At 43.0% G+C, this 26,644-nt stretch overlaps 1 protein-coding gene across 3 annotated transcripts in view; it reads right to left on the minus strand.

The window, feature by feature from the left end:
• PRKCA (protein kinase C alpha) overlaps positions 1–26,644 on the minus strand; it is a 374,168-nt gene that overhangs the window by 207,029 nt on the left and 140,495 nt on the right. For all 3 annotated transcript variants that reach the window (XM_040989542.1, XM_040989544.1, XM_040989543.1), the window contains exon 3: positions 4,577–4,659. In XM_040989542.1, coding sequence (XP_040845476.1) covers positions 4,577–4,659 — 83 coding nt within the window. The remainder of the gene's footprint in view (positions 1–4,576; positions 4,660–26,644) is intronic.

Here is a 26,644-nt window from a genome sequence, read left to right on the forward strand (position 1 = left end):
GTAACAGCAGGTGCAGCTCCATCTGCAGAGTAGTCACATGCAGTATCTCGCATGCCAAAAGTCAGACAAGGTCTTAGTCCTTCTTCTACCCCCTCATGTCTCAGTCTGATAGCAATTTAGTATTGGAGAGAAGAAAGCTATTTCTAAACAAAGACCACTTCTGTCATAGATAGTCTTGTCATGACATTGTCTTATCAGATCATGATTGCAGGGGAGGAGTCTTGCGGAGAGCCCTGGGTACTCTGGTTGTACACTTGGGAACAAATTCTACACTGACAGGGCCTTTCCAGCTCCTGAGTGGGAAGAGTACCCTGCCTGTCGTGTGAGGCACACAGTACAGGGTCTGAGCTTCCCAGCTCCAGAGGCATGCAGCCTCCATGGCTGAGCTCACCCCTCATGTCAAGTTCTTTCAAACCCTCTCAATCTTCTCTCTTTGCCCTCAGAGTGTATGGAGCTGCCCTGCAAGTTGAGGAAATGCCAGGCTTTTGTCTCTTCATGCACCGGCAGGGAATGCCTGAGGCTATGAGATGGGACACACGTGTGAGCAACTTCACAGGAACCTTCCACTGATCACAAATGCCCTTCCTCCTCCTCCTCCACAGCTCTCCTGAATTCATGCTCACTTGCAACTGAGCCTACTCCTGCAGTGTTGAAGGATGTCTCAGTTCAAAAGAACTCTTGTCACTCTTCTATATGGCCGCAATCATCGGGGCCCTGCAATTTGCTTTTTCAGTACTTTCACTCTCCTTTCATCTTTTAGATGGTAGAGTGGCCACAATATTTGTGGGTTTCACAAGGTTTATAACTTCAATTCCCTCACTCCACTCCCAATCCGTGAGTGTTATGGAGTCTGCCAAGCTAAATGAGGTAGCTATTAAGCCACGCAGGTATAGATTTTTCTCTAATCCAAAAGTCCAAATTTTTCAGGAGCAAAAAAATGCTTGGGGCAAGTTTTTTTTTTTTCTCTTGAATTTTATTGAATTTTCCTGATTCTTCCCCTTTTCTTAACTGGTCTTTCTCACGTCCTCCACCCCTCCTGGATAACAATATCCAATACAAGATATTTACATATTCTTCTGGCAGCAAGACCCAACCTGTCACTGAGCCCTCACTTTTTTTCCCTTGATGAGAAATTTCTCTTGAAAAAGTCAACCACAAACTCACTTAGATACTCAGAATACAGCACGGGATGGTGCCTCGGTATTTACTCTTCTCTTCTACATAAGAAAGGTGAATCTGGATAAATCTTTAACTTACTCATAAAATGCTAGAACAAGACAGTCCTCCCATCTCAGCTCTGCTTCATCTCCAGATGCCTTTGCACTCTGCAGCTGACTCCCCTGTGCAGATCTACATGACGACCTGGGATTCATCTTCAGATGCACACAGTGAGCGAAGCTCCGGCACCCAGGGACAAGACACACCCCATCTCCTGATTACAGGAAGTCTGAAGCATAAATTGCTCTGCTCCAAAGGGCAAAGGGCAAAATTCCTCCTGAGAACATCCAAGGCTTTATGAATCAGATGAGCGGGGCTCAAAGTATCTGTTACCTTTTCACTCTCATGTTGTTCTTTCTATCTCATTTTGGGGGGGAAAATCCCTTCTCAGTTTCACTTTCAAAGATATTAGATATGCATGGTTCAGCATCCAGAGCCAGGTAATACAATAGAAAATAAGCAAGGCTGCTGAACATCAGGTCACAGGTGCACCTCCCATTGCATTCCATGCCTAACAGATCTTCGCCAAAACTCTTCTGCCAGGCCCCAGGCTCTAGGAGTAGTGTTCTATGTTATGATCACCCAAAAGAAAAAAAAAAGTCTTGAACATGAAAGGGATCGAAGAAAATGAATAGATATTAACTGATCTATGGCAGACCCAAGACTTCCCCATGGAAACATGCCTGTACTGCACAGACTGCACGTTACTTATTCATGAGCAGCAAAAATCTGCAGAGAGCCCATTACAAATGCGCAGATCTGATCAGAGAGTTGGCCTTCAGCCCCCTTTGGAAACTGTCAAATCAGAATGGTCTCCACCTTGTTTTCTTCCTTGGCCTTCTTCTATCCTGAGAGCCCTGTCTTGGGACTTGTCTCTTTCTCTTTGTTCTATTCCTTCACCCATGTAAAGATCATTCATCTGCAATGCTTGAAAACAAATAGGAATCTTAAAATCTCCAGGATGTATTCCACATTTGACCTCCATAACTGGGTTTACCAACAAATGCCTTCAGAGCATCAAATTTCTCCAACTGAACATATCTAAAGCAAAACTCCACATCTGCCCCCAACCCACTCTCCTAGATATACACTGTCCCTCCAAAATCTACAAAGCCTTTAAGGGCCTCCAACTGTTTATGCATTTGGGCCAGAAACCTAGGAAACATTCTTAACATTTCCATGTCTCTGAGCCCACAAGGACCAAGAACTGCACAGATGGCTCTCAGATACATCTTGATTGAGTTCACTTTGTCCATTTGCTTTGCCTCATCTTTTCCCAAGCTTCTGTCATCCTGTTGTGTGCAGGTCCTGTAACCTTGGGTACTTCTCCATCTTCATCAGTACACCATGCCCGTTACAAACCCAACATACTCCCTAAAAGGAAACCTGAGCAACTTTAATAAGATGAAAATGGGATCATACCATATCTGCTTTCAAATCTCTCCCTGAGAACGCACTGCTTCTACACTTATGTTCAAAATCTTAAGTCAAATATCCAAAGCCCACTTGCCTCAGTTTCTGTCACAGACTGACCTTTCCACATCTTGGCTTTCTCATTTGTCTTTGTCTCATTTGCCTTTCCTTTGTCTAAAATAGCCTTTTTCAGGGCCCCTTATGACCTAATGATCTAACATCTATACAAAACACACACACACACACACACACACACCCCTTTTCCCTGCTTATGTGCTACATATCCTTGAAACTCAGTTTAAACACAACTTCCTCAGGGAACCCTTCCCTGATCACCTATGATGGGCTCTTAGGTAAACCTGCAGTGCACTTGTATCGTGTTTCAATGAGTGACTTCATAATGCCTGCTTTCTTCCCTTGAGAACAAGGAGCAGATCTCTGTGTTGATTTTTGCCCCACTGCCTGGGAGAGTGTGGCACATTCAAGATTCTCAATGACAAGTACGCAACTGAAAGAATGAACAAGTGAAAAGAGGAAGGAAGATGTGAAAGAGGTCAGACAAACTAACCATGCTCCTCTAGTCCATCCCCCACTACTCCTCACTTTCTTGTTTGAGCAAAATGGCAGAAAACAGGGAAAGAAATGAGGAAGGATAAGGTAGGAGGATGGAGACAGAAACAGGAAGAAGAGGACCACCAATTGATGCTTTATGACAATGTCAGCACAGCTTTTCAGGTAAGCCTACATTCTACCACTCATCTTTTTTTTTTTTAATCTCTAAAATGTTCCAAGTGCAGACAGTACTCGAGAAAGAAGGAAAGTATAGAAATTGGAGGGGTGAAGATAGTGACACTGGTTGTGTTGGCAGGAGACAAGTCAATCAATATTCATGGACATAGACTTCCTGTTCCATGAAAATGTAACACAAGATGAGATCAGAGGTGTCCTCTGCAGCTTTGGTGGAGCCTTGGTGGTCCACAGCTCAGGGGACCCACCCCACACTACTTTTAGCTTCTTAACAAAGACACAGCACATCTCAACGTACTGAGAAGAAATAAGTTCCTTCATAATAGGTGTAAAAAGACAAACCTGAATCTATCAATGTCCACAGTGAAGCCATCTGAGAAAGTGAGACTATCCATGACCTGTACTGAGAAAGCCACTTCTACATCAAAGTTTTCTGATGGGAACAAGGGTGAGAAGTAGGAATTGCTTAAGTATGTAATTGAAGAAGCAGTGACTACATAGATCTGCTAAAAACCATTCAGAATAGGAATGTTTAGTCTTACAGGCCCACAGCACAAATGTTTGTTGATGATAAAATACAACTTTTTCCCATAACAACCCATGTTTGTTTCCACTCAGGAGATTTTAGTCACTGATGAGTCCCATGATTCCCAACGCTTGCTCTCCATTGCTGATCCCAGTTTCCCAGTCAGCAAGAGATATAATAATATAAAGATGTGCAAAAGAGACAGGTGGAATCAGGGTACAAATACGTGAGGTGGGCGGCCCCCGAGACCCTTGTTCAGTGAAACAGATGCCAAGTTATTTCAATCAACAATGGCATCTCTAAAATATAACGATAAGGCTGTAAGAATTCCACGCCTTGGTATGTTGGCCCAAAGCAAGTGATAGGCCCCTTAGGATTTTATGTTCACTGTAAAATTAGTCAGCATAGCTGTTACAATAAATACAGTGTATCCAGTCACTGTGGCTGCTCTGAATGGAAAAGTACAAACTAGCAGTTCTCCAAGAACTGCCCAAGAAATAATCTGGGCTCAAAGGGATTATAAATCTGTTCACTACTACCAGCCAAGTTACACGAGCCTAATTGAGAAGTCTTCCATTAATAGTGTGCGCCAAAACAACAGTTGTACTGAAGCTCAGAAAATCATGTAGAAATTCACATTAACTTCATTTAATGAATTCCGCACATACTTACATCAGTGTCAGGTCCCTTATCCGCACCCGGACAAGAAAAAGTAACAAATTCATGGCACCTCTTGTGAACCACAAAACAGCAAACTGGTGGAAAGAAAAGAAATTTAAAATTAGAACAATCTAGACTGAATATACAAGGTTTATTTTCGTAACAGAATCCAGCACTGTTAGGAATCAATCTAATTTCACTGCAGAGAGATTCTCAGAATTTCATTCGTAAATCAGCAACATTTGGTATGGATTGGACTCATGGCTAATGGAGCCATGAAATCACAGCACTGACAGGCTCCAAGCAGACCTAAATGGCAGAGCCTGAGGAGGAAATCAGGAGTTGGGAAGTCCGTTTGCCAGCGCGTAGACCAGCAGCCAACAGTTAAAGTACACTGCACCATCCAGTATCAATAGAACCACACACATGAACTTGCAAACAGATGTATATAAACCTTATACTTCACGGAGCTAACATAAAGAGAATTATTGCCTATTAATGAGCCCATTGACATCTCCTTAGAATTCTGAACCTAAGAAATTCATTATGGCACAAACCTAATCTACAGCAGGAAAAAATATGTTGGGAAACAACTTAAACTTTCTTCCATTTCGCTGCTACAGATGTTGCTCACCAGCTAGGGAGTCCCCACATATCTACCAAAATTGTTTCCACAGGTAATATTTAAGCTCACCATGGCTTTGATAACTAATCCTAAAGATGAATCCAATGAAAAAATTTATGAAAATTAGTAAGTAATTCCCCAAGAGGTTACTGTGGATGATATAATGAGGAAAACTCAGACGCATAGACAATATATAATGACCAAAGTGCCTCTACTACTCTGTTGTTCTTCGGTGAATAGTAACAATCTGCCAAAAAGCACCAGGCCCTCAGAACCACTGGGAAAGTCTACTACACACCAGAGTTTGAATGTATGCTCTCCCAAACATCCTGATAAACTTGACGGCCATGGTAGTGGTGTTAGGTCTTCTGGAAAGTGACTGGGTCATCAGGGGCTTGCCAAATTTTAATCCAAATGATGCCATTATAAATGGGCAACTTGGGCCCTCTCTTGTCTCTTTACCCTTCATTGTTCCTGCAAAGGGATAGCTTTCATCTCTGCAGGATGTAACAAGAAGGTCCTTGGATTACCCAGCCTCCAGAACTGTGAGTAAATAAATTTGTATGCTGCACAGATTACCCAAGTCTACAGTGTTTCAAATGGATAAAAGTACTGCACAAGGAAGGCCAGCATTGCCTCCAGTCTTGGCTCATAGTTACATTAATGCCACTCCCTGCACGTGTGCCAGTAAATGAAGAACAAAGAAGGTAAGTCATCTCAGGGTGGGAAAGGACGGCAGGTATGCTGAGCTGAAATGCCCGAAGGAGGACAAGGTACAAGTTAAGGGAGAGAACACATTTGGAGGGCCCTGGGCATGGAGTAAGAAATTCATAGTATTACTGATAAGCCTTGGAAGCCACTTACAGATTTTTTTTTTAACAACAAAAGTTAACACAGGCTAAAGTAATCTTTTACAAGTGCAAAGGGTGGTAGAAGGAAGAGCTTAACAGAAAAGAGTAGCAGTCCCAAGGCCAATTAGAAACCTCTTAAATTTTTTAGGTATGAAAGTAATTGCTTCTCATCACTCAAAACTCTAGGAAATGACAGTAACGAATGACAGAGAACTTGCTGAATTGAAGAGACTTGCAACTGACTACAGAGCACCCCTCACTGGACATCCACTGTGGGCCAAGTACTCCTTGGGTCCTTTCACAGGTGTCAAATTGAATCATCACCATCATACTTTAATATGTTCCAATGTACCCCCTTTTATGGAAAAGAAAACATTACATATATCTCCAGGATCTTGCATGTTGTAAGCAAACAATGAGTATTGTGGATGGCAGAGAAAAAAGAAGGTCAATCACTAGATGAATGCATGTATCAACAGAGCCATGAAGGTCTGGCTGAAGGTAGCCATTTACTTTGTGACAGAGCAAGGATACATGCCAAAGTGTGCTTGGCTCCACAGCTTACTTTCTTTCCACCTGTCATAACCACTGACAATATATCTGGAGCTGAAAGGGTATTAGAGCTGATGCCAAGATTTTCCATATGGGTGACAGGAAAATTGGTACACGACCAAAAGTATGCACACACTTATATACAAATAAACACATTTATAACACACATACATTATATATAAGGCAAGAAGAGGAAGATCTGGGAATGCCATGTCAGGGAAGGAGAATCAGTTAACTGTTTTCTGAAGTAGTCTTTTTTTAAAGTAGTGATACTACCATTGAGTTACAACAATACACTTAAAAAAAAAAACAAGAAAATGAATGCTTGACATTTAGTAGTCAATGAACTGGACACATCAATGTGAATCTGGAACCAAAAGGTGATAAATGAATATCTCTTAATGGCCAGTGGAGCTGTATCAGATGAGATCAGGTGCATTCAGGGTGGTATGGCCGTAGACAATGTGGAGCTGTACCAAGCAAGGAGGTCTGAACTGCTGTTGGCTACGATCACCATTGCACCTGCCTGCCACGCCCCACTGCGCCTGTCTGCCATGAAGAGTCAAAGTCAGGAGGAGTGAATGTGAAGCAGGGCAAGTAAAGAAAGCAGGACTGTCAAGACAGTGCAGAGACATTAGGAGGACAAAGCTTAGCCCCTGTGAGCCTTCCCAGAAGTGTCCTTTCCATTGTGTTTTGCTCAAAACATCCAATGACAGATACAGCAGCACCACGATGGCACAAATTAATGAGACGTGCTCACTGCCCACAAGCACAAGGTTTTCTTCCATGCACAGAGACTGGAAAGACCCAGACTGCCACAGGAAAAGAAGTGCAGGAGCATTGTCTCATAGTCACAGCTTGTTAGAGATGTGGTATTTTGAGGGGAAATAAACATTCTGGTTTCCTTATTAATCTAGCTCACACATTTGGGTCTTTCATCTCCATATTCTAACAAAAACCACACTTAATCAAATCCCTTTGGAAGGACAGTCTGTTTTCTGTATCTGTCCTTTCTATCTGCATTTGCACATCAATGCAATCATACACCTCCAGCTGGAAGTACTGCTATTTTGCACCTCCAAAAAGACCCTTTCATCAAATCTCATCCTAAAAAGAACCAGGCCTTTGCTGCCCAGGATAATTCACAGGGATGGAGATTAAAAAAACAAACAAACCACAAAAGCTCCACTTCAGCCTCAAATAATTTCCTCCTAACCTGCCTGGTCAGTGCCTGCATTTGAGCCCCTCCCATCTCCAACGAGTGGATCTGCCCATCAGGAGAGAAAGGAGCCCAAGCTTTTCTAGACAGCCACTCTTCATGTGAGGACAGAGATCCCACAAACCTGTTCAAAGATGCAAGATTCAAAACAGGATCCCTACAGAAAGAAGAAATAACAGCAGATGCCCAGGCCTGAGTGACTAAGGAGAGAAACCTTGGCTGTCTCCTCTGTCACCCCCAGGAAACAGGAAAGAACTCCAAGGCTGGCTGACTCTGGTTTGATTGGGAAAGACAACCTCAGAAAACGCATTGAGAGCCAGAGATCCCAAAACCACTGACAGTTGGCTTTGACCTTAGGTTTCCAGTTGCAAACGAGATCAAGCAATGCATATTTCATGAGATAATATAATGAAAACATCTGAGAAGTGTTGCCTGTTAGCTGAAGAAGAGATTGTGGCTCAGCATCTTGGCATAACAAGGTTAAGCTCTCACTTGAGACTCCAGTGTCCCATATGTCAGTGCTGGTTCCAATCCTGGCTGCTCCACTTCAAATTCAACTTTCTGCTAACCTACCCAGAAAGACAGTGGAAGATGGTGCACCTGTCTGGGAGATCAGGACAGAATTGAGTTTTGGCTTTGGGCTGGCTGAGACCTGGCTATGGCAGCAATTTGGAAAGTAAGCCAGTAGACAGAGGATCTCTCCCTGCCCCCTTCCTCCCTCTCTCCTTCCTCTTTCTCTCCCTCCTTTCTTGCCTTCTTCCCTCTTTCCCTTCCTCCCTCCTTCCCTGCCTCCCTCTTTCCCTCCCTTCCTCTCTCTTCCTGTTGTTTTGCTTTTCAACTAACTAAATAAATCTTTAAACGTATTTAAAGAAAGAAGATTGGCTTGATAAAACAGGAAAAGGCACTGGGTTTCCCTAGATAAGGACAGTGCAGGCTCTCCCATGGCTAAAAAATCAGGAGTTGCTGTTTTTACCTTTTTATTTAGAATTCATCTTACGTTACATCGAGCGAGAGGAGTTGAGGAGAGGGTGGAACAAAGTGGCACCTGTTGTATAGAACATCATTAACAAATATCTGCCTAATGCTGGTGAGCAGGAAGCAACTGAAAGACAGCAGCCACTTAAAGACAGGCCTGAGGGCAGTGCAGACACCTGTCAGGACGGCTGCCTCCAACACGAGGGTGCTTAAGCAAGCACAGGCTGTCCTGCAAGTCTCAGAGGGAGTTCTGTTTTCAAAGTTGGGGCCACCTCTGCTTGTATAACCAAATGAGAGGTTTTAAAATAGGAAGCTACCCTGCAGCTGAAAGTTACAAAGTAAATCTTCATTTGATTATTTCCTAAGCACAAAATCATTTTGCTCTAATCCTGGATGGGATATGCTTATGTTGCCTTAGCAAGATGGATGACACACAGAACGCACAAATCACACTAAACAAATAACGTGGCAGCACAGAAAAACAACAGAGGCCACCGGCGTGGCTAGGTAAGAATTCTCAGTACTGTCCAACTTTCAGGCTGAGGGTGTTCTGTCTAGGATCCACATTGCTTGCAGATCCTGCTTGAAGAAGACACGGAACAGCCACCTGGAGTCCAGGCTGAAGGCGGAAGCCACGGACTCCACTGTGGTCTCCCTATGGGTGTCAGAGGTCCAAGAACTTAGCCATTTTCTGCTGCTTTCACGGTCACATTAGCCGAGAGCTGGATTAGAAGTGCAGCAGCCATTTCTCCAACCAGCAAACCAACATAAGATGCCAGCACTGCAGGTGGTAGCTTAATCTGCCACAACACTGGCTTAAGTATAACTTTTTCTAAAAAAAAGTAATCTCCAATTGTGATTTATATAAAACTGCAAATAAGAGGCACAGAAAGTCACTCCCAGTAAGAGACAAGGCCTTTTGTTCCTGTTTCGGTGGATTTTGCATGTCTGTGTGTTGATTGCTTGTGGTCACAGTACAATTCTAGTTACAGAACTGAGTTCTATAAAACTCCAGCGGGGATCTAGAGAAGACAGACTTCTGAGCAAGGACTGGACTAAATCCTGAGGATTTGAGATGTATTCTCTCAGCCCTCCCTGCTCTATGCACACTGCAAGTGTCAAGACGGAAAAACGGGCTTAAGACCATAAACCTGACTCTTCTACCTAACTGTTGAGGCGTTTTGTCAATCTGGCATTCAGTGGAGTCACTTCTGTTTAACTTGATGTGGACGGCCATGCTTGTTGGAGTAGAAAATACACAAAGCTAGGAATCATTTTCTGATCTTTGCTTCTAAAAAAAAAAAAAATCCTCTTCTTTTACCCTCAAGTCTAAATCACTCTAAATTAAGGTCAGAGTCAGGAAAATGAAATGTAGCATTGGAACTCATTATTATCCAAAATTAATGGGGAAAACGCCATTGTGTAACCAATTCTGAATTCAGTGAAGAACCTGATAAATTTTCTAGCTAGACTTTCTGTAGAACAGAAAAGCAGTGCCTGAGCTTACTTTAGTTCTGTCTTAAAAGTTATAAACGCTTGCCATCATGTGAGATGATTTTCATTAAATTTCGCTTAGCTGGAAGGGATTAATGAAAGGTAACATCACATCAAAATACAACACAATGAAAATCTTTAAGGCAAGTCAACCACTTTCTGCCTTGTAGGGAAAGTAATGAGAAAAACTGAGCTTATGTTACATTTGTATGTTAAAAGAAAATTATCAGTTTCAGATTTGTAACAATGAAAGCAGTCTCCTGGGATACATACTAAAGTTGTATGAAAACAAATTGAATAAATGTGTTTTATCATGTACAATAGGGAATGTCATTCTTCAGGCAGCATTGGTGCATGTAATCCCAATAAACTCTTCCAGCAATCCCAGGATTCCTACTTCTGACCAGATACCTGCCTTCCCTAGGAGAACCATCTTTTCTCCCAATTTTATCAAATATTACTGAGTTGCTTTTTGTGCATTCTTCCCTGGTTAGATCTGGGAAGCCTTCTGAGGAAGAGCTGAGAGACCATTTACAGGATGCAAGGCAAAGGGCACCATGGGATGACCTCTGGTCACCAGCCAGGGCAATTCAGCGAAGGGTGCTACCAGCCTGCAAGCAACAGGACAGTCTTTGATAAAACTGACAACATGACTAAGACAAGAGAACAAGAGCAGAGATATCAGTATCAACAAAGTGCCCACATTTAGACTTCTCAATCCTGTGGACCACTAAATAAGCTTTTACATAAGCCATTTTATAAACAGATGTCTGTTAAGTTATATGCACCATATAACTTAACAAGCTGATGTACAAATGATTATATCATACACACTCATATGGTTTATGTATGTTTGAATTGGGTTTATGGACTTGCAAATGAAAGAATCCTAATGCTAAGAGAGTAACAGAGAGCTTCAGGGAAGTGAGTGGAGGAGACAGGGTAGGGTAAGCAGGAATTAACTTGGACTTGGTAATGCTGGTATTACATAGGCAGAAAGTAAGAAAACTATTCTTCTACTCTATTATTTAAACAGAAGCTTTCTGTTTCAGATGAGTTGAATGTGTTGCTCCTCTCTCGGAAGCACCAGATAAGCAGGTATTATATTAGGGTCAGAGAAGCCAAAACAGCTGGAACTACAGACCACACTCAAGACACGCGTCTGCTGGGTGAAGGACCTGCACAGGCAGTGGGGTCCTGGGAAAGCTGGTCTGTTGTGGCTGAAGCTAGAAAGGATGACATAGTTGGAGAGGTGGGAGGAAATCAGAAAGAAGGTAGGGCCCAAGGAGGACTTAAGGAAAGAAACATCTCAAGAACAGTTGGGCAATCATCAGTAGACGAGGCTCCTCCCGAGCCAGCAGAAAAGATGCCAACCAAGACAGGATGTGATCATTACCGGACCACTGTGTTCCATCAGCCACACGCCTAAAAGAATGCGGATGACAGCAACACACGTGCCAACAGACCACCTCTCGTTTTTTTTCCCCCTTATTTCAATTTATACTCAAAATATTTAACTTGGAACTAAAATCAAATGGACACTTTCTGATACCAACCATGAGTATACATTAATGAAAGTCTAATATTTGACTAACCACAATATCCGGGATATCTATTTTATGAGACAATAAAAAAATGTTTAAACATAAGGATATGACAAGGCATCCGAATACATATGAAAGGAAGTCCAGGTTTGCTTTTTGAAAATTGGAACAAAGAGCATTTCTGAATCATCTGAATAATTCAAATCCACTTCTAATTTAATAAATGCATAAACACAAATAGCTTCAGAATACAAACTCCATCTGATCACCCCATGCATGACACATCTCAGATTCCACTCTGATTCTAAAATAAATAAATAGTTCAACATGTTCTACACAAGTGTTTATCAAGCTCATAATACTGGAATTGCCTCTGCAATATTTTTAAGGCTTTATTATGTGTTTAAGTCTGGAATTCAAGCTAGAGTTTTTCCAAGAGTTGCAAGGACTGTTGTAGACTGAATTAGCCCTCAAGGGGCCATACACCTGGCCTTCCCTCTCCCTCAAGTCCCATGGGGCAGTCTTGTTCCCTGTTCCCTCTGCTCAGATGTGAACTCATGGCAGAGGATAAAGCTTGTCCACAGCATGGACATCTGGCAGCACACTTTCTTTAGAAAACAGTGTGCCTTTTTAGCAGTGACCCGGTTTTCCTTAAAATGTCAGGCAAAAGAAATCATGTCTGCAGAACTCTGGGGTGATCCAAGGAATTCACATTACTTAGGACTCCTCAGTGTGGGGGAGGTCTCCACTTTCCAACTTAATCATAACGCACAGGCACCCAGCATACAGGGTGAGAACTCTGCTACTGGGGTACTGCAAGGCTACGGAGGATGGCAATAGTAGAAGCCATATTCTGGGGGCTCCAAGAAGTAATGTAATTCCGAGGAGCCCCTGGCTTTTCCTTTTGCTGTCTCTATGGCTAGAGACATGTGCGTTTGGGTGCCTGTGTTCTTTATGTGCAAGATTTGGGGAGAACATCATTCATTCATTCCAATTACTCAGCAAATGTTTCTTGGCCACCTACTAGACACCGTTTAAGACAGAAGCAGTCAAGACAGAGTTTCTGCTTTGGGCATCTCAGATACAGAGAGGGAGAAAAGCATGAACAGGAGTGGCTATTTCTCACATCCCCTCCCGCCCCATTCTCTTGTTTTCCATGTGTCTTGTACTCTTCTTTCTCTCTTTCTCCAGAACACAGAAATCAAGGCATATGTTTCAGTCCTAAACACTGAGTAGTTTTATCTATTGCACTTCAATCTTGAGAAAAGACAACATGTTATATTTCTCTTTTATATATATATATATATGTAAAATGACATGATGGCTATGATTCCCTTCAATAGATGTCAGCTAACAAACGAACAAAAGCAGCAATGCTCACAGAACAAAAGCTGACGAAGGCCGAAGCAGCAAATTGAGACATGCTCATTGTCTTCTTTCTGCTTTTGCAGATATATGGGGAAAGCATATAACGAGAAAGTGAAACACAGAGTCATGGATTCTGGCCAATGTGATCAAACACCATTGAGAAGGATATCAACGTGGATAAAAAGTCAGAAAAAATTCACTATCACACCAACTACATTAAGTACAATCTCAGCATTCTTTCATGTGGCAGAATTTACAACCCTGCCTTTCCTGCTAGTGTCTGAAGCACACTCGTTACCACTTATTTTTTTCTACCCATTTCTGCTTTCCAAAGTTGCCAAATAAAGTTTTCTGCCATCTGATTATTTCAGACTTGAGCTATCCTTTATGGATCAAACTGTGCCCCCGACCACATCAGCACCATTATCACCAAACATATATGTTTAAGTCCTAACCTCCAGCATGACATTATTTGGAAATAGGGTTGTTGCTGACACAACATGAAGAAGGTATAGAGTAGCTCTCTAATTCAATATAACTAGGGTCCTTTCTGTAAAGTGAGGTTTAGACACACACACAGAGGGAGATGCCCTGTAAAGAGACAGGCAGAGTGCAGTGATATGACTACAAACCAAGGAGCTCTAGGGGCCTCGAGGGACTACCAGGAGCCAGGGGAATCTGATCATGAAGTAGATGCTCTTGTGCTCACAACCTCAAAAGCACCCAACCTGCCAACACTCCACCTTCAAAACTTTCTGATGCTAAAGGCACCCAGTTAGTGGCACTTGTAATGGTAGCCCTGGCACATAGCCGCATACATCATAGTCATTTCTAGAATGTAGATGATTCAATACATGGAAATGAAGATGATACGAACAAGAACAAAGGGTTAGAGATTCAAGATATTCTTTCTAGACAGCTCCAGCAGACAGCTCTTCTGGATCTATTAAATTCATTGTTTTACCAATGAGTATTGAGGATACCTTCAGCCCAAAGCAGCAATGGGCTATTTACTGCACAAATAGATCTGGGTTCTGGTAATACTTCCATAGGGAAACACCACAAGGCAGGCAAAGGCCATAGGTAGTTGTAAGTAAAATCAATAAAGTAAAACTAAATCACTGATAGCAAATAGAAACTATGAAATTCAAAAATATATAGGGCATTTGTACAGACTCATTTTTTCCCCACAATTATAAATGAGTTTAATAAAGTCAGAAGTTTTAGAGTATTCAATGCAGAAGTACAGCCAGAAGTTCAAATTAATATCCCTGGCTGGGTGTGTGAGACTGAGTGTATGAGTGTGTGTGTGGGAGGGGTCTTCTTAATACACTCGCAGGTCTCTGGAATCATAAATCCTACAATGACAGCACTTACACAATGCTTGCTGGTTATTCTTGGTCTCCCCAAGTGGGTCCCCCACAAGTGAACCACGAGGGGGAAATGATCCCTTGGACTTTTCAGGGGACCAAGAGCACAGGCAAGTAATTTGTAGCACTCAACCTTCATAAAAGACTAATGCAAAAAGTACTAATAAATGTTGCTGAGATCCTGAGATGATAAATCACATACAATCTCCTGCAATGCTCTTAAAACTGTGCTCACCACAGGCCCTTTGGGGATTCTCTGGGTGGCTGGCAGGGTCACGGCTCCTCCCTGGTTCTGTTCTTTCCTCGCTAAGGCCCAGGCTACAGCTTTACTCTTAAGTTTTAGTGCCTTATCAGTCTCACAACGGGTCAGTATATTTTGTTTAGTAAATAAGACAGTAGGTTGAAAGCTCAAGGTTAGAGGCAAGGCCAAGAATGACGCCTATGTTTCTAGTGTTTTTCAATTCCACCATTTATACTCAATCCACCTTCAAAATAAAGTTGCATTTTTGTTCACCTGACTACTATTTCTACAAATACAAAAGTATGCCAAAAATTCATGGAAATTTAAATTAAAACTTTATGTGTATGCAAAAAAAAATACATTGAAAAGGTTCATGGAAAATGCGTCATGGAAAAACCACTGCTTTTAAAAACTTTTTGCATTAAAGTAATTTACATTCTTAGTTGAGAGGCAGAGAGACAGATATAAGGAGAGACACAGAATTCCATCCACTGATTTCACCCCCTAAATGCTCACAACAGCCACCAGACCAAAGCCAGCCAAAGCCAGAAGTCACTCCAGGTTTTCCACGTGGGTGGCAGAGACCCAACAACTTGAGCCATCAATTGCTGTCTCCCACTGCCTACAGTGGGAAGCTGCCTTCAGGTACACTCAGATGAGATGCACGCATCTTTACCACTTAGGCCAAATGTGTGGCCCTCAAATTTTATTTTTGCACAGAGTTTCTGCCCTTGTATTGTATCAAGCCCCCTGTTGAAGGTCAAAACGCCTGGTAGGCACAAGAGGGCGTTAGGCTTTCCTAAAGCAAAATCCACCTAGGCGTCTATTTAGAAGAGATGATGGAAATCCTGGAAATGCAGCTTCAAGAATGACGATGTGGGGAGAAACTGGAGTCACTCCTGCACAGCGCTTGAGTAGCAAGAGGAGGAATCAGGCATGAGTAGAGAGGGGACAGCCTAGAGTCAGGAGTTCTAAATCAGACAGGCGGGCTGTCTGCAGAAGCAAGAAGCTCTCAATCATGTCAGTCTTATAGCAACATCCAAAATACAACCCCAAGCCCTGGTGAGTGTACAAGACTCAGGTCTCCCCAAGGACACCAAGTCCAACTTGGGAAAGTTACTACAAATAAGATGAGCTCTTCCAAAGTTCACGGAAAATTCATATGATAAAAATTCTCTGCACTGACATAAAGTCATCTTGTAACTCCTTTTTTCCATGCACTCTGGGATCAGGCAGGACTGAGAGCAGGTCTGCCTAGTGTGAACTGTGAGCACAGAACTGATGAACACTGCAGGCTGTAGCTCAGTCAAATCTCAAGGCAGAAACGATGCTACTGCAGAGGCAGTTAAAAAAAAAAAAAGGGCAGCCTGGGCACTGGCAGCCACCTGACAGAGCAGGCAGCCAGCATCTATGCAAAAACTATGAAAACAGGCTTGAGCCACTCATGCAAACTATGGAGAGAAGCAATCGCTCAGAGGGAAATCAAGTGCTGATAGAAAGGAATGCGCATCACATCAGCTGAAAAAAATGTTATGTGGGGTCACGGTTCATGGAGAGAGATGAAAACCCTGTTCTAAGTATTTGAGCCGATGTTCCTGTTTCAGAACTCCATGCTTCGTTTGCTTTCACAGCCTTGTAATTCCAAAGCTCTGTGGATGAGTTAGGGCTTACAGCTAGTGTGCCAGTGTGGCTTTGATGGCACTCAACGATGGAGAACTGGAGGGGACTGTCTTAGAAAGGAGAGAAGGACTAACCATCCAGTCAGGTGAGGAGGTGCAGGTAAGCGGTGAGGCGGTGCCAGGTCAGTCTCAGACAACACTCCCAGAAGCCAAAGTCGGTGGGCAGAGTCAGGTACCATACCTAGGAACTCCAGTGTGAGACATGCATGACCTAACCCCTAGGCTGATATTTTTTAAACTTTCAATAAGACAGGTACAACCCCATAAATAAATAACCCCTGGGTAGACTTGTACAACACTAAGGGACATGCTATCCACCTTAATTTCTTATTTCCAAACTTTAAATAATTTTTCTTAATATTAGCATAATCATTGTTATTCCTTCAGAAGTCTTAGTACGCATTGATGCCTGAAATGCCTGGTTTAAGCAGGGCTCTCTGAAATGGTCTTCTCCAGGGATACCTGTGACATGTGACACAGGGATTTCTAATGCACCTGTCCTTAGCCCATGGCCCTACCATCTGACTGGCAGGGAAAGGCAGAGTCCTGGGTATTCAGCCAACCCCTTCCTTGACTGCTGGTCCTGGGCATGTTAGCTCTGCAGCTTCAATTTGCTGCATCTTTAAAATGGATACTAACACCCCCACCTTGCAGGGCTGTTAGGGACCAGAGGAGATACAGTCCTGAGATACAGCAGGCACTCAACAAATGATGCCATTCCTCCTTTTCTAGATTGGAGAAAATGCAAATTAACAAAAATGACAAGTCCTTTAAAAAAATCTTTAAATAGGCAGGGGTTATCCATAAAACAATCAGAAACAACTGACTTCCTTAAGGGAGAAGAAAGAGAGATGTTTGGTGAAGAACTGAAGACAGTCATTTGGGATACTCACACCTCAGATCAGAATGTCAGGTTTCCAACGCTGACTTTGCTCCCAATCCCAGCGCCCTGCTAATGCACACGCTAGGAACCCACCACAGATGGCTCTGGTAGTTGGGTCCTTGCCATCTAAAGGAGACTGGGACTAAGACACCAGCTCCTGGTTACAGTCTTGGCTGTTGATGCATTTAGGGAGTAAACCAGCAGATGGAAGATCTTTTATCTGTCTTTACAACTTTCAGAAAAAATAGGTAAGTAAAAAAACAAAGTTTAAAAGAAAAACAGAATTTAAAACATTTTAAAATGAGCAAAATGTAAGTGAAACAAAATCCAGCTGGTGAGGAAATCAACAATTGGAAGGATCATGGCAAAGCTGACGTTCAGGCATCCGATGCCTGTGTAGGCCCAAGGAGGTGAAAGCCCAGTGGCCACTTAAGCTCTTCTAAGTTGACATATAAAGGCAGAGGGAGGAGTCAGACCCTCTATCACACCCTGGGCTCTCCCAACTCTACCTAAAGTCCAGGCATGGACGGAGACTCAGCTTGGTTGTCTAGGCCCAACATCAAAATTCAGTAAATCTACAGCAAGTCCATTTTAAGTTGATCATTTTCTATGTCCTTTGAATAATGGTATAAACATCTAAACAGCTCTTGGCAGAAAAAAGATCCCCAGCTTTATATGGGTTACATTCTAGGTGGTATAGCTAGAAGTAAGAGTTCTTTACAACCAATCTTCACTCCTCCTGAGTTTGGATTCAGTGTTCCTTGGATCACTGTGGGCACAGCCTCTCCCTAGCTTAGGTCTCCAAAAACAAGAGGACAGGACTGAGAAACACATCTTAAGAGCACCAGGGTATCCAGCTCCAAAGGAAGACTTGGCCTGTAACTGAAAAAGTTTGCAAATACGTGAAGGTCTAGTGCTTGCAGTAAAGATTAAGCTTGTTCTGTTGGTCCCTAAACAACAGAAGCTCTAAAGGAACAGTGGAAGTTACAAGGCTTTGGATTTCCACTCACCACAAAAGGATCATGTAAAGTCTACCTGAAGTTGAAGGCTAAAGGACTTAGGGGTCAACAGAGCTGGCAGTTAGGCAGGAGCTAGACAACTGCTTCGGATAGCGAAGGCATAGTATAAACAACAAACACACTTGAATGCTTGTATATATATCCATCCTGAACTTCTAAAACCACATTTATCCAAGGCAATTCTTGTAGTAAACCTACTTAGAAAAAGTTTTTGCTCCCATTAGTCATTTGTTTAAGTGGACGCAATGGGATTTTGGTAAAATAAAACACATGTCAAGGACCTTTTAAAAGAAGAGAGTGTGCTTTATTTTGGGGGATGTACCTTCAGTGTATTTTAAAGCTAAAGGTGAACTGTGGAAGTCAAAGCTACAAACTTGGTCCTTTTCCATCGGATTCATTACACTACCAAACTCACACCACAGTCCCAGCTGTTTCTCAGGAGTGTGGCTCAATGGTGTGCTTTTCTGGTTCGCATTGAAGACGAGAGCCTAGCAGCTAGTTTGACACTACTTCTGAGCAAAGACATGCACAGACCACATCCCCTGGGTATCAAACAGAACCATACATTGCCAGCAGCCCAGGTGCCCATCAATATTTAAAGCTCTAATGCGCGCGCACACACACACACACACACACACACACACAGCACCAGAAAAAGGAGACAGTGTTGCCAGACTATTGACCATGTCAAGAGTATCACTTGGTAGTTTTATCCTAAACCATGGTTGCAGAAGGCTCTCTAAATAACATTATACATTGTGTAGTCAATTGGATTGACTGATTAAATGAGAAAATAAGGACTGATAATAACAGTAATACTCTTCATAACATTGATAATCCTATCATTTTTTTAAATTTTAAGAATTTGTTTATACACTTGAAAGGCAGAGTTACAGATAGAGAAGGGGAGAGAAGGAAGAGAGAAAAGAGAGGGAGAGAGAAAAGAATCTTCCATTTGCTGGTTTACTCTCAAAATGTAATGGTCAGGGGCCTGGCACGGTGGCGCAGTGGTTAAGGTCCTCACCTTGCACGCCCGGGATCCCATATGGGCGCCGGTTCTAGCCCAGCGGCCCCGCTTCCCTTCCAGCTCCCTGCTTGTGGCCTGGGAAAGCAGTCAAGGACAGCCCAAAGCTTTGGGACCCTGCACCCGCGTGGGAGACCCGGAAGAGGCTCCTGGCTTCGGATCGGCATAGTATCGGCCACTGTGCTCACTTGGGGAGTGAATCATTGGACGGAAGATCTTCCTCTCTGTCTCTCCTCTCTGTATATATGCCTTTCCAATAAAAAAAAAATAATAAAAATAAATGTAATGGTCAGGGCTAAGCCAGGCTGAAGATGAGAGCCTGAAACTCTAACCAGTTATCTCATATGGGTGTCAGGGACTCCAGCACTTGGGCCCCCTTCCACTGCCTTTCCCGGCATATTGACAGGGATCTATATCAGAAGTGGAAAAGCCAGGACCTGAACCTACACACAAATAAGATTCTGGCATTGCAAGTGGCAACTTAATTTGCTATATGACAACAATGATGCCAACACTAGTCATAAATTGTTTTCTTTATTAAGGATGAGGAATAATTTTGATGCAAAGGCAAGAATTAAGTTGTAAAGCAATGCAGTTAACACAGGCTGAGCTTGACTTGGCTGAGCCTCACGTTGAGGGCTAGAACTTTCACCCTGACAGTAGCCACCTGGCCTGGTCCTCATTCCTCTGTAACAGGACCAGAACTGTGCCCATTGTTTCTGAAGGGGCTATGGGTATGATTACCCTCTTTCTTTTTCAGCACACTTGGGTTTGAACTAATATAGAACAGAAAGATGCACAGAGGACTCCAGCCTGGGCGGCACTGTCTTTCTGATGGTTTGGGTATTAGCGCAAGAGTCCAAGCATGGGGAACAGAAGCTGAGACAGCAGAGCCACTCCAAATGAGGGGACAAATGGGCAGTAGGGCAGGGCAAGCCAACATGGACTTCATGGGGTAAAAGTGCAAACAAGGGAACAGGGAAATGGGGTGCACGTCCATCACAGCTGTTCACTCCCCTAGCCCAGGGCAGATATGCAGGATAGGCACCAGAGCTGCACTGATTTGACATCTGCATCAAAGGCCTCAGGTGCACCTGTGCAGTCTGATAGATTTATCTGATGCAAAGGAAGAAACAATGCAGGGTGGGGGAGACAAAGCGAGCAATTCTCCCAGCTCTGGCCAATGCCTTCACAGTAAGAAATAAAGAGAGGGGACAAAATGTGCTTAAGGGCCAACTTCAGGGTGGCTGAGAACAAAGGCTGCTTTATGTATCACACAATAGACAGGTCCAGATCCAATTAGTTCTTGGAGGTGGTGGAAGGGGCTGGGTTGCTACTACTTCTTAAACAGCAAGCACAATTTCTTAGAAAATGGAAAACTGGCCTATTATTTTTCACAAGTACCCAGGGTTCTCCTGCTACTTTACACCGGGGGATCTACAAAGAAACCCCCGGACTTGTTTTCTAAACACCATTTTTGCAGGGAAGCGGCTCAGCGCAGAAGGATGTGTGTGGGCCAGAGGCACTGATGGGCTTGGGAGTCTTGCTAATGTGAAAATCATCACTCCAGTGACTCAGCATCAACTCTGCTGACTCCTCACTTCTCTTGGACGACGGAACACTGAGCTCGGGAAGGAAATTTGAGGTCAACTTTGTGGAAATACCTGATAATGGATTTCTGTTCCCTTGGCAGAAAGCGAAGATGGAAGAAATGTTAATAGGATTTATCGGCTCTAAGTAGTGACCCGGAGTATTCCACCCTGCCACTGTCACTGGGCCAACCATGGAATCGGCCAATGAAAGGAGTGAGCTGTGAACACATACAACTTCCTTTCTCTGGTGACCAAAACCCTTACAACCAGGAAAAAACAAAACAAAACAAAAAAACAAGGTGAAGACTTGAAGAAGGAACCACCCCTCAGTATGGTCCCACTGAGTAGGTTGTCTCATTGGTTGTGCATACAAGGTTAAGCTTATGAGACTGATGAATTTCTACTTCCAGAGTACTTGTCTGGGAGTTCAACCCACTCATACATAGACAGGTTGCAGTGACACTAAAGCGGTGTCACTGTGTCACTTGAAGCTGGGCTTGAATTTACAACAACATTTCATGGACCCAGAGCGAAGGAGCCACATAGTACTGAATGTATCCCTTTGTGGTGAGAGGCAGGGACAGAAAGAGGGCTCCAATCTTCTGGTCCTCTCCCTCAAAGACCCAAGGCCAACAGCCAGGAACTCCATCCTAGTCTCCCACCTGGGTGGCAGGCACAGAAGCATCTGGGTCAGGAATGTGCACGAGCAGAAAGACTGAATGAAGAGCAGAGCTGGGGTTCAAACCCAAGCAACCAGATGTAGGACGAGGGCTCCCAACTGGAGCCTTACACATCAGGCCAAAAGCCTGGTTCTCACTGCTGTAAAGGACACAAATAGGGTCCCCATCTTAGCAGGTTCTTACCTTCCCAGCTCATCTTTGGATTCTCCAAGAAAGGCTAAACTGATAGTGCCCTATTGGCCCACCAGCTCAGCCTACATCTGATTTGCTTCCACTCTCTTCTTTAAAAAAAAAAAGTCATTAATTCTTGCAATGAGGATTGGAGATGTTATCCAAGTCATGTGTGCATCTGCATTTCAGAAACAGCCACACACACAGCATCTCAAAGCCAAAAGCTTATCATCAAAGCTTTGCAGACAGCTTTTTGTCTTCCTTCCAAATGTTTCCTCAATAACACAAGTTATAGAAGCGGGCAGCTGGGTGGACAATTTAATGGAAAATTTCCTTGAAGAAGTTTCACAACCTAGTAACTCTCCAATCATGTAATGACTACAAATCCACAAGAGATTACATGGGATGACAGATCAATTGCTTGGCACCATTAGCTTTTCAAAGGCTTATTTTATTTTGTTTCATTTTAAAGGCAGGGTCACAGAGAGAAGGACAAAAACAGATATTGAGATTTTTCATCTGCTGGCTCACCCTCCAAATGACTGGAGCTGGGCTAATCTGAAGCCAGAAGCCAGGAGCCTTCTCTGGGTGTCTCATGTGGGTTTGGGTCATCCTTTGCTACCTTACCAGGCTATAAGCAAGGAGCTAGATCAGAAGTGGAGGAGCCAGGACCCAAACCAGCCACCATATGGGGAGCTGGCAGTGCAGACAGAGTGCACCACGCCAACATGCCTATCTTCAACACCATTATTTTAAAGGACAGGGTCCATCCTACCCACCAACATATCAAGAAAGCCATCGCCCTTGGTACAGAGGGAAAGATGGAAAAAGGAGAGAGATGCTCCAAGCAGGCCACTGCAATCTGCCTTTATCCTCAGCATTTGTTCACCAGAAAGCCCAGGGAGAAACAGGGCTGTGCGTCGTCCCCATGGCCAGCTGGGCTCTCCCTGGCTGCCTCTGGCCCTGCTTTTCCTCCATAGTCTCTATTTCGCCTGAACTCTGGCCATCTAGCTCTCCTCCCTGCTTCAGGAGCCTGAATATTTGGTTCTTGCTTTAATGACACTGCAGTAGTTGAGCTTTGGAGCACACCTGCATGTGGAGACCCAGGGGATGATGCTGGGCACAGACCCCAGGTCAGTTTCTTACTGAACAGCACACTCACTTTCTCAAAGGTGAGGGTACCACAGGCTGCTCATGTCTTAGCCACATATGACCTGTCATTCACAAACCAGCTGGGCCTTACGAAATATGTGAATTAGATGCTGCCCTAGAAAAATCAGGGAATGGGTATTGGGCCTGATGGTTAAGATCCTGTTGGAATGTGGAACACCTGGGTTCAAGCAGCAGCTCCAGGTAGTTGGCTTCCCACCACCCACATGGAAGAACAAGTCAGGTAGCTGATGGCTAACTGTTAAACAAGATAACCAATGTGTGCTTAGGATCCCCAGAGCTCATCCCTCATGACAGCGACACAGCACCTCAGGGGCACAATGTCCTGGGATGCGACTGGAAGAGCATTTTCCTGGATTCACAGACAATAAAACATATTTAATTGGTCTTCCTCAAGTTCACTTAAAAAAAAAATGTTGCTGTCTGTCTCTCTATATATTTGTTTTCAAGCATTTCAAACAGATATCTGAATAGCAAAAAGTCATCCCATGGGTTTTATTTCAGTCAAAATAGCAAATGGAAAATATGCACCTCACTGCATAAGTATATCATTTAGGAGACATCATGTCTTCACCTTGCATTTTAGCTGAGCAGGAGGAAAAAAGGAAGCAGCACCAGCACCCACAAGCAGCTACAGAGCTACTCAATGATGAACAGTTGTTGTCTGACAGATTTTCAGGGAAATAAAGGCATGAGCAAGAGGACAAAATTCTGAGAAAAGATACCAGGTACATAAACACACTACAAAGCAAACTTTGTGCTTTCTTGCTGTTCTGAAATACAAACAAAATTTCATGGAAGTTTTAGAAAACATCAGGGCAGGCATATTTCAAGATTGTAGTGCTTTTCTACAGAACAAACGCTTGCCCAATTGAAGGAAAGTGATGTTCAAGCATTCGGATCACCACAAAAACCAGTATGTGAAGTCAAAAGACCTCCTTCTCGATGGAGCAACTGAGGCATCATTCCTTTAACCGACCAACCAGTGCTACCACGATACTGCTCATTCTTTAGGTCAGCCATAAGGCAGTCATGTAACACTAAGTGGGAGTGTTGGCTGACAATCGCACACACACTTTGGTATTCCTGGAACCCAACTGGTCACAGTGATAGAGACGCACAATGTTTATGGACTAATTGTGAGTTACCATGTCTCCTATAAACACAACATTACATGTGGTCATCCCTCCTGAAGCTGCTCAAAGGGGAAAGCAACAGGCAGGTCACTGACCTAGTGGTTAAGATCCTGGTTAGGATGCTCCTATCCCACACAGGAATGACCAGGTTCAAGTCTCCACACCCAATTCTAGCTTCCCGCTAATGTATGTCCTGCTAGGCAGCAGGAGTTCCTGCCACCCTCATGGGACGTCCTGGATTGAGTTCCCAGACATGGCCACTGCAGGCATCTGGGTAGTCAATCAACAGATGGAAGTTCTCCATGTCTCACTGCCTTTTAAATACAGAAAGGGAAGACAGGTAGGGAGTGACATATGGAGTTGCTAAACAGCCATTCCTCTCATTCATATTTCCAAGAAAATGGAGCAAACACCATGGCATTTAAATCTTAGGATACTTCTTTCTGCTATCATTTTTAAACTCCTTGCTACAGTGAAAAATGACTCATTATATTATACAAAATGCTAGATTCTAGCTTCAACCAAGAATCTGACTGCTGTTGCTTTTAATGGAGGAAGTAGGTACAACTTAAATTCTCCTATAGATTCCTGGATTTCTAGCCATGAAGGCACCCTCTAGCCCCTGCTTGTATCCACATCCTAAAGGGCAATAAAACAAGGTTAACTTTATCCAAAAAGTGAAATTTCTAAATTTTTGTGCTTTGCACCAAGTTTCATGAAGAATGATGTCTAGACTTTATGTGGGATAGTTATCAATTCTCAAAAATGCATATTCTATATTTGTTTTACTTTTTTGAAGTTTTGTGGTTGATAAAGGTTTGGCTAAATAGAACTCTGCAATGTTTTTCCCATCCTGAGGCAGAGGGAAGAACAGAGAAGGAAAAGTTGCTTGTTATTCGATGCAAAACACCCTGCAAAATAACTGCGAAGCCCCATCACAGCCCATCTCAACGCAGACACCTCTGAGAAGCCTTCCCAAAGCCAGCGACTCCTGAGCAGCACAAGTGAACGTGAACAGGGGGCTTCCTGTTTATGGACCCAAGGCTCTCTCAGCCAGGATACAACCTCGAATTTGCTCAGCTCTGATCCCCTGAAACACTTCTTTCACCAACAGGAAAATTCTTTCTATATCTACAGTTCATTTTCCAAAGTTTCAGCCACCAACAAGGCTTCCTAGAGTGAGCTCCAGATCTCTCCCAATCCTTGGAGATAGCTCAGTATTACCACAAACTTCTCAGTGCAGATCCTGCTCTCAGAAGCTGCCCAACCAAAGAGCTGCTGGCATAATCAGATATAAACACTTGGTCCTCTGTCTCTTCTCCATGGGACAGACTGAAGAAAGACATCCTGTTTCAGAGAATTATATGGCCTTATGGAAGAAAAATCTTGGCCTAATGCTAAGATTGTGCCAAATTAATTTCAAACAAAGCTACTTGTATGAAGAAATATCTGCGTTATTCTTCAGGGTTTTTTTTTAAATGTTGAATTACTTAAAAAAGTAAGAAACAAGGGATTTTACTGGGTCCAACAAACTCCCTTGCTTGGCTGAGATCATGGGATGGTGAGAGCTGGTCCCATAGAATCAAAGCTGTCTTTATTCATCATTAATGCCAACTTTTCTCTCTACAGGTCACCTGCTAAGAGGCCCAATACATCAGCTGCCAAATTTCCTACAGATATGCTACTAGAATCAATGGAATTTAACCATTACCCAATAATAATAACCTGGGGACAGGCTTGAGAAGTTTCCTTTCCAACAAAATAAGGTTTGGTTACAAAACAGGTGATAGGATTAAAGTTCTAGGCAAATATAAGTTTCATATCAATGGAAAATATAAAGTATTCATCCTACATGTTCTGAAAACATCAAGTTGTAGCCATTAAGGTTGTAGATAGACCTACTTGGGAGCTTCCCAGTCATGCATTCATTCATTTGACTTAACATGTTATTAGTGAATTAACTACTACATATGGGATTGCTAAGGAACATGCAAAAAAATACCACTCCTTTTTAATGTAATTAAAACCCCAAATACACAATGGCAAAACTCAAGAGGATAAGAAAGGGGAAGAAATTGTCAAGACCCGCAGTTTGGTGATAACTTTATAGATTTAATATCAAAGATGCAATCCATAGAAATAAAATCAGTAAGAGGGAATTCACAACAATTTACAATTTGTGTTCTGTAAAAGACACTGTCAAGAGATTGAGAAAATAAGACATAGGGAGAAAATATTTGCCAAAGACACAACTGATAAATGAATGTTCTCAAAATGAAGAACTCTTAAAACTCAACAACAGGAAAATGGATAGCCTATTTTTTCTAAAGTAAGTGCAAAAGACCTGCATAGACATCCTGCCAAAGAAGACACACAAATGGCCGACATGCATATGGAAGGATGCTGCACATTGCAAGTCACTAGGAAACTGCAAATTAAAACAGACTGGGGAGTCACCACAATTCTATCAGAAAGGCCAAGCTTCAA

Source organism: Ochotona curzoniae, unplaced genomic scaffold (genome assembly GCF_017591425.1).
Source record: "Ochotona curzoniae isolate NIBS_2020 unplaced genomic scaffold, NIBS_Ocur_1.0 contig_523, whole genome shotgun sequence".
NCBI classification, from domain to species: Eukaryota; Metazoa; Chordata; class Mammalia; order Lagomorpha; family Ochotonidae; genus Ochotona; species Ochotona curzoniae.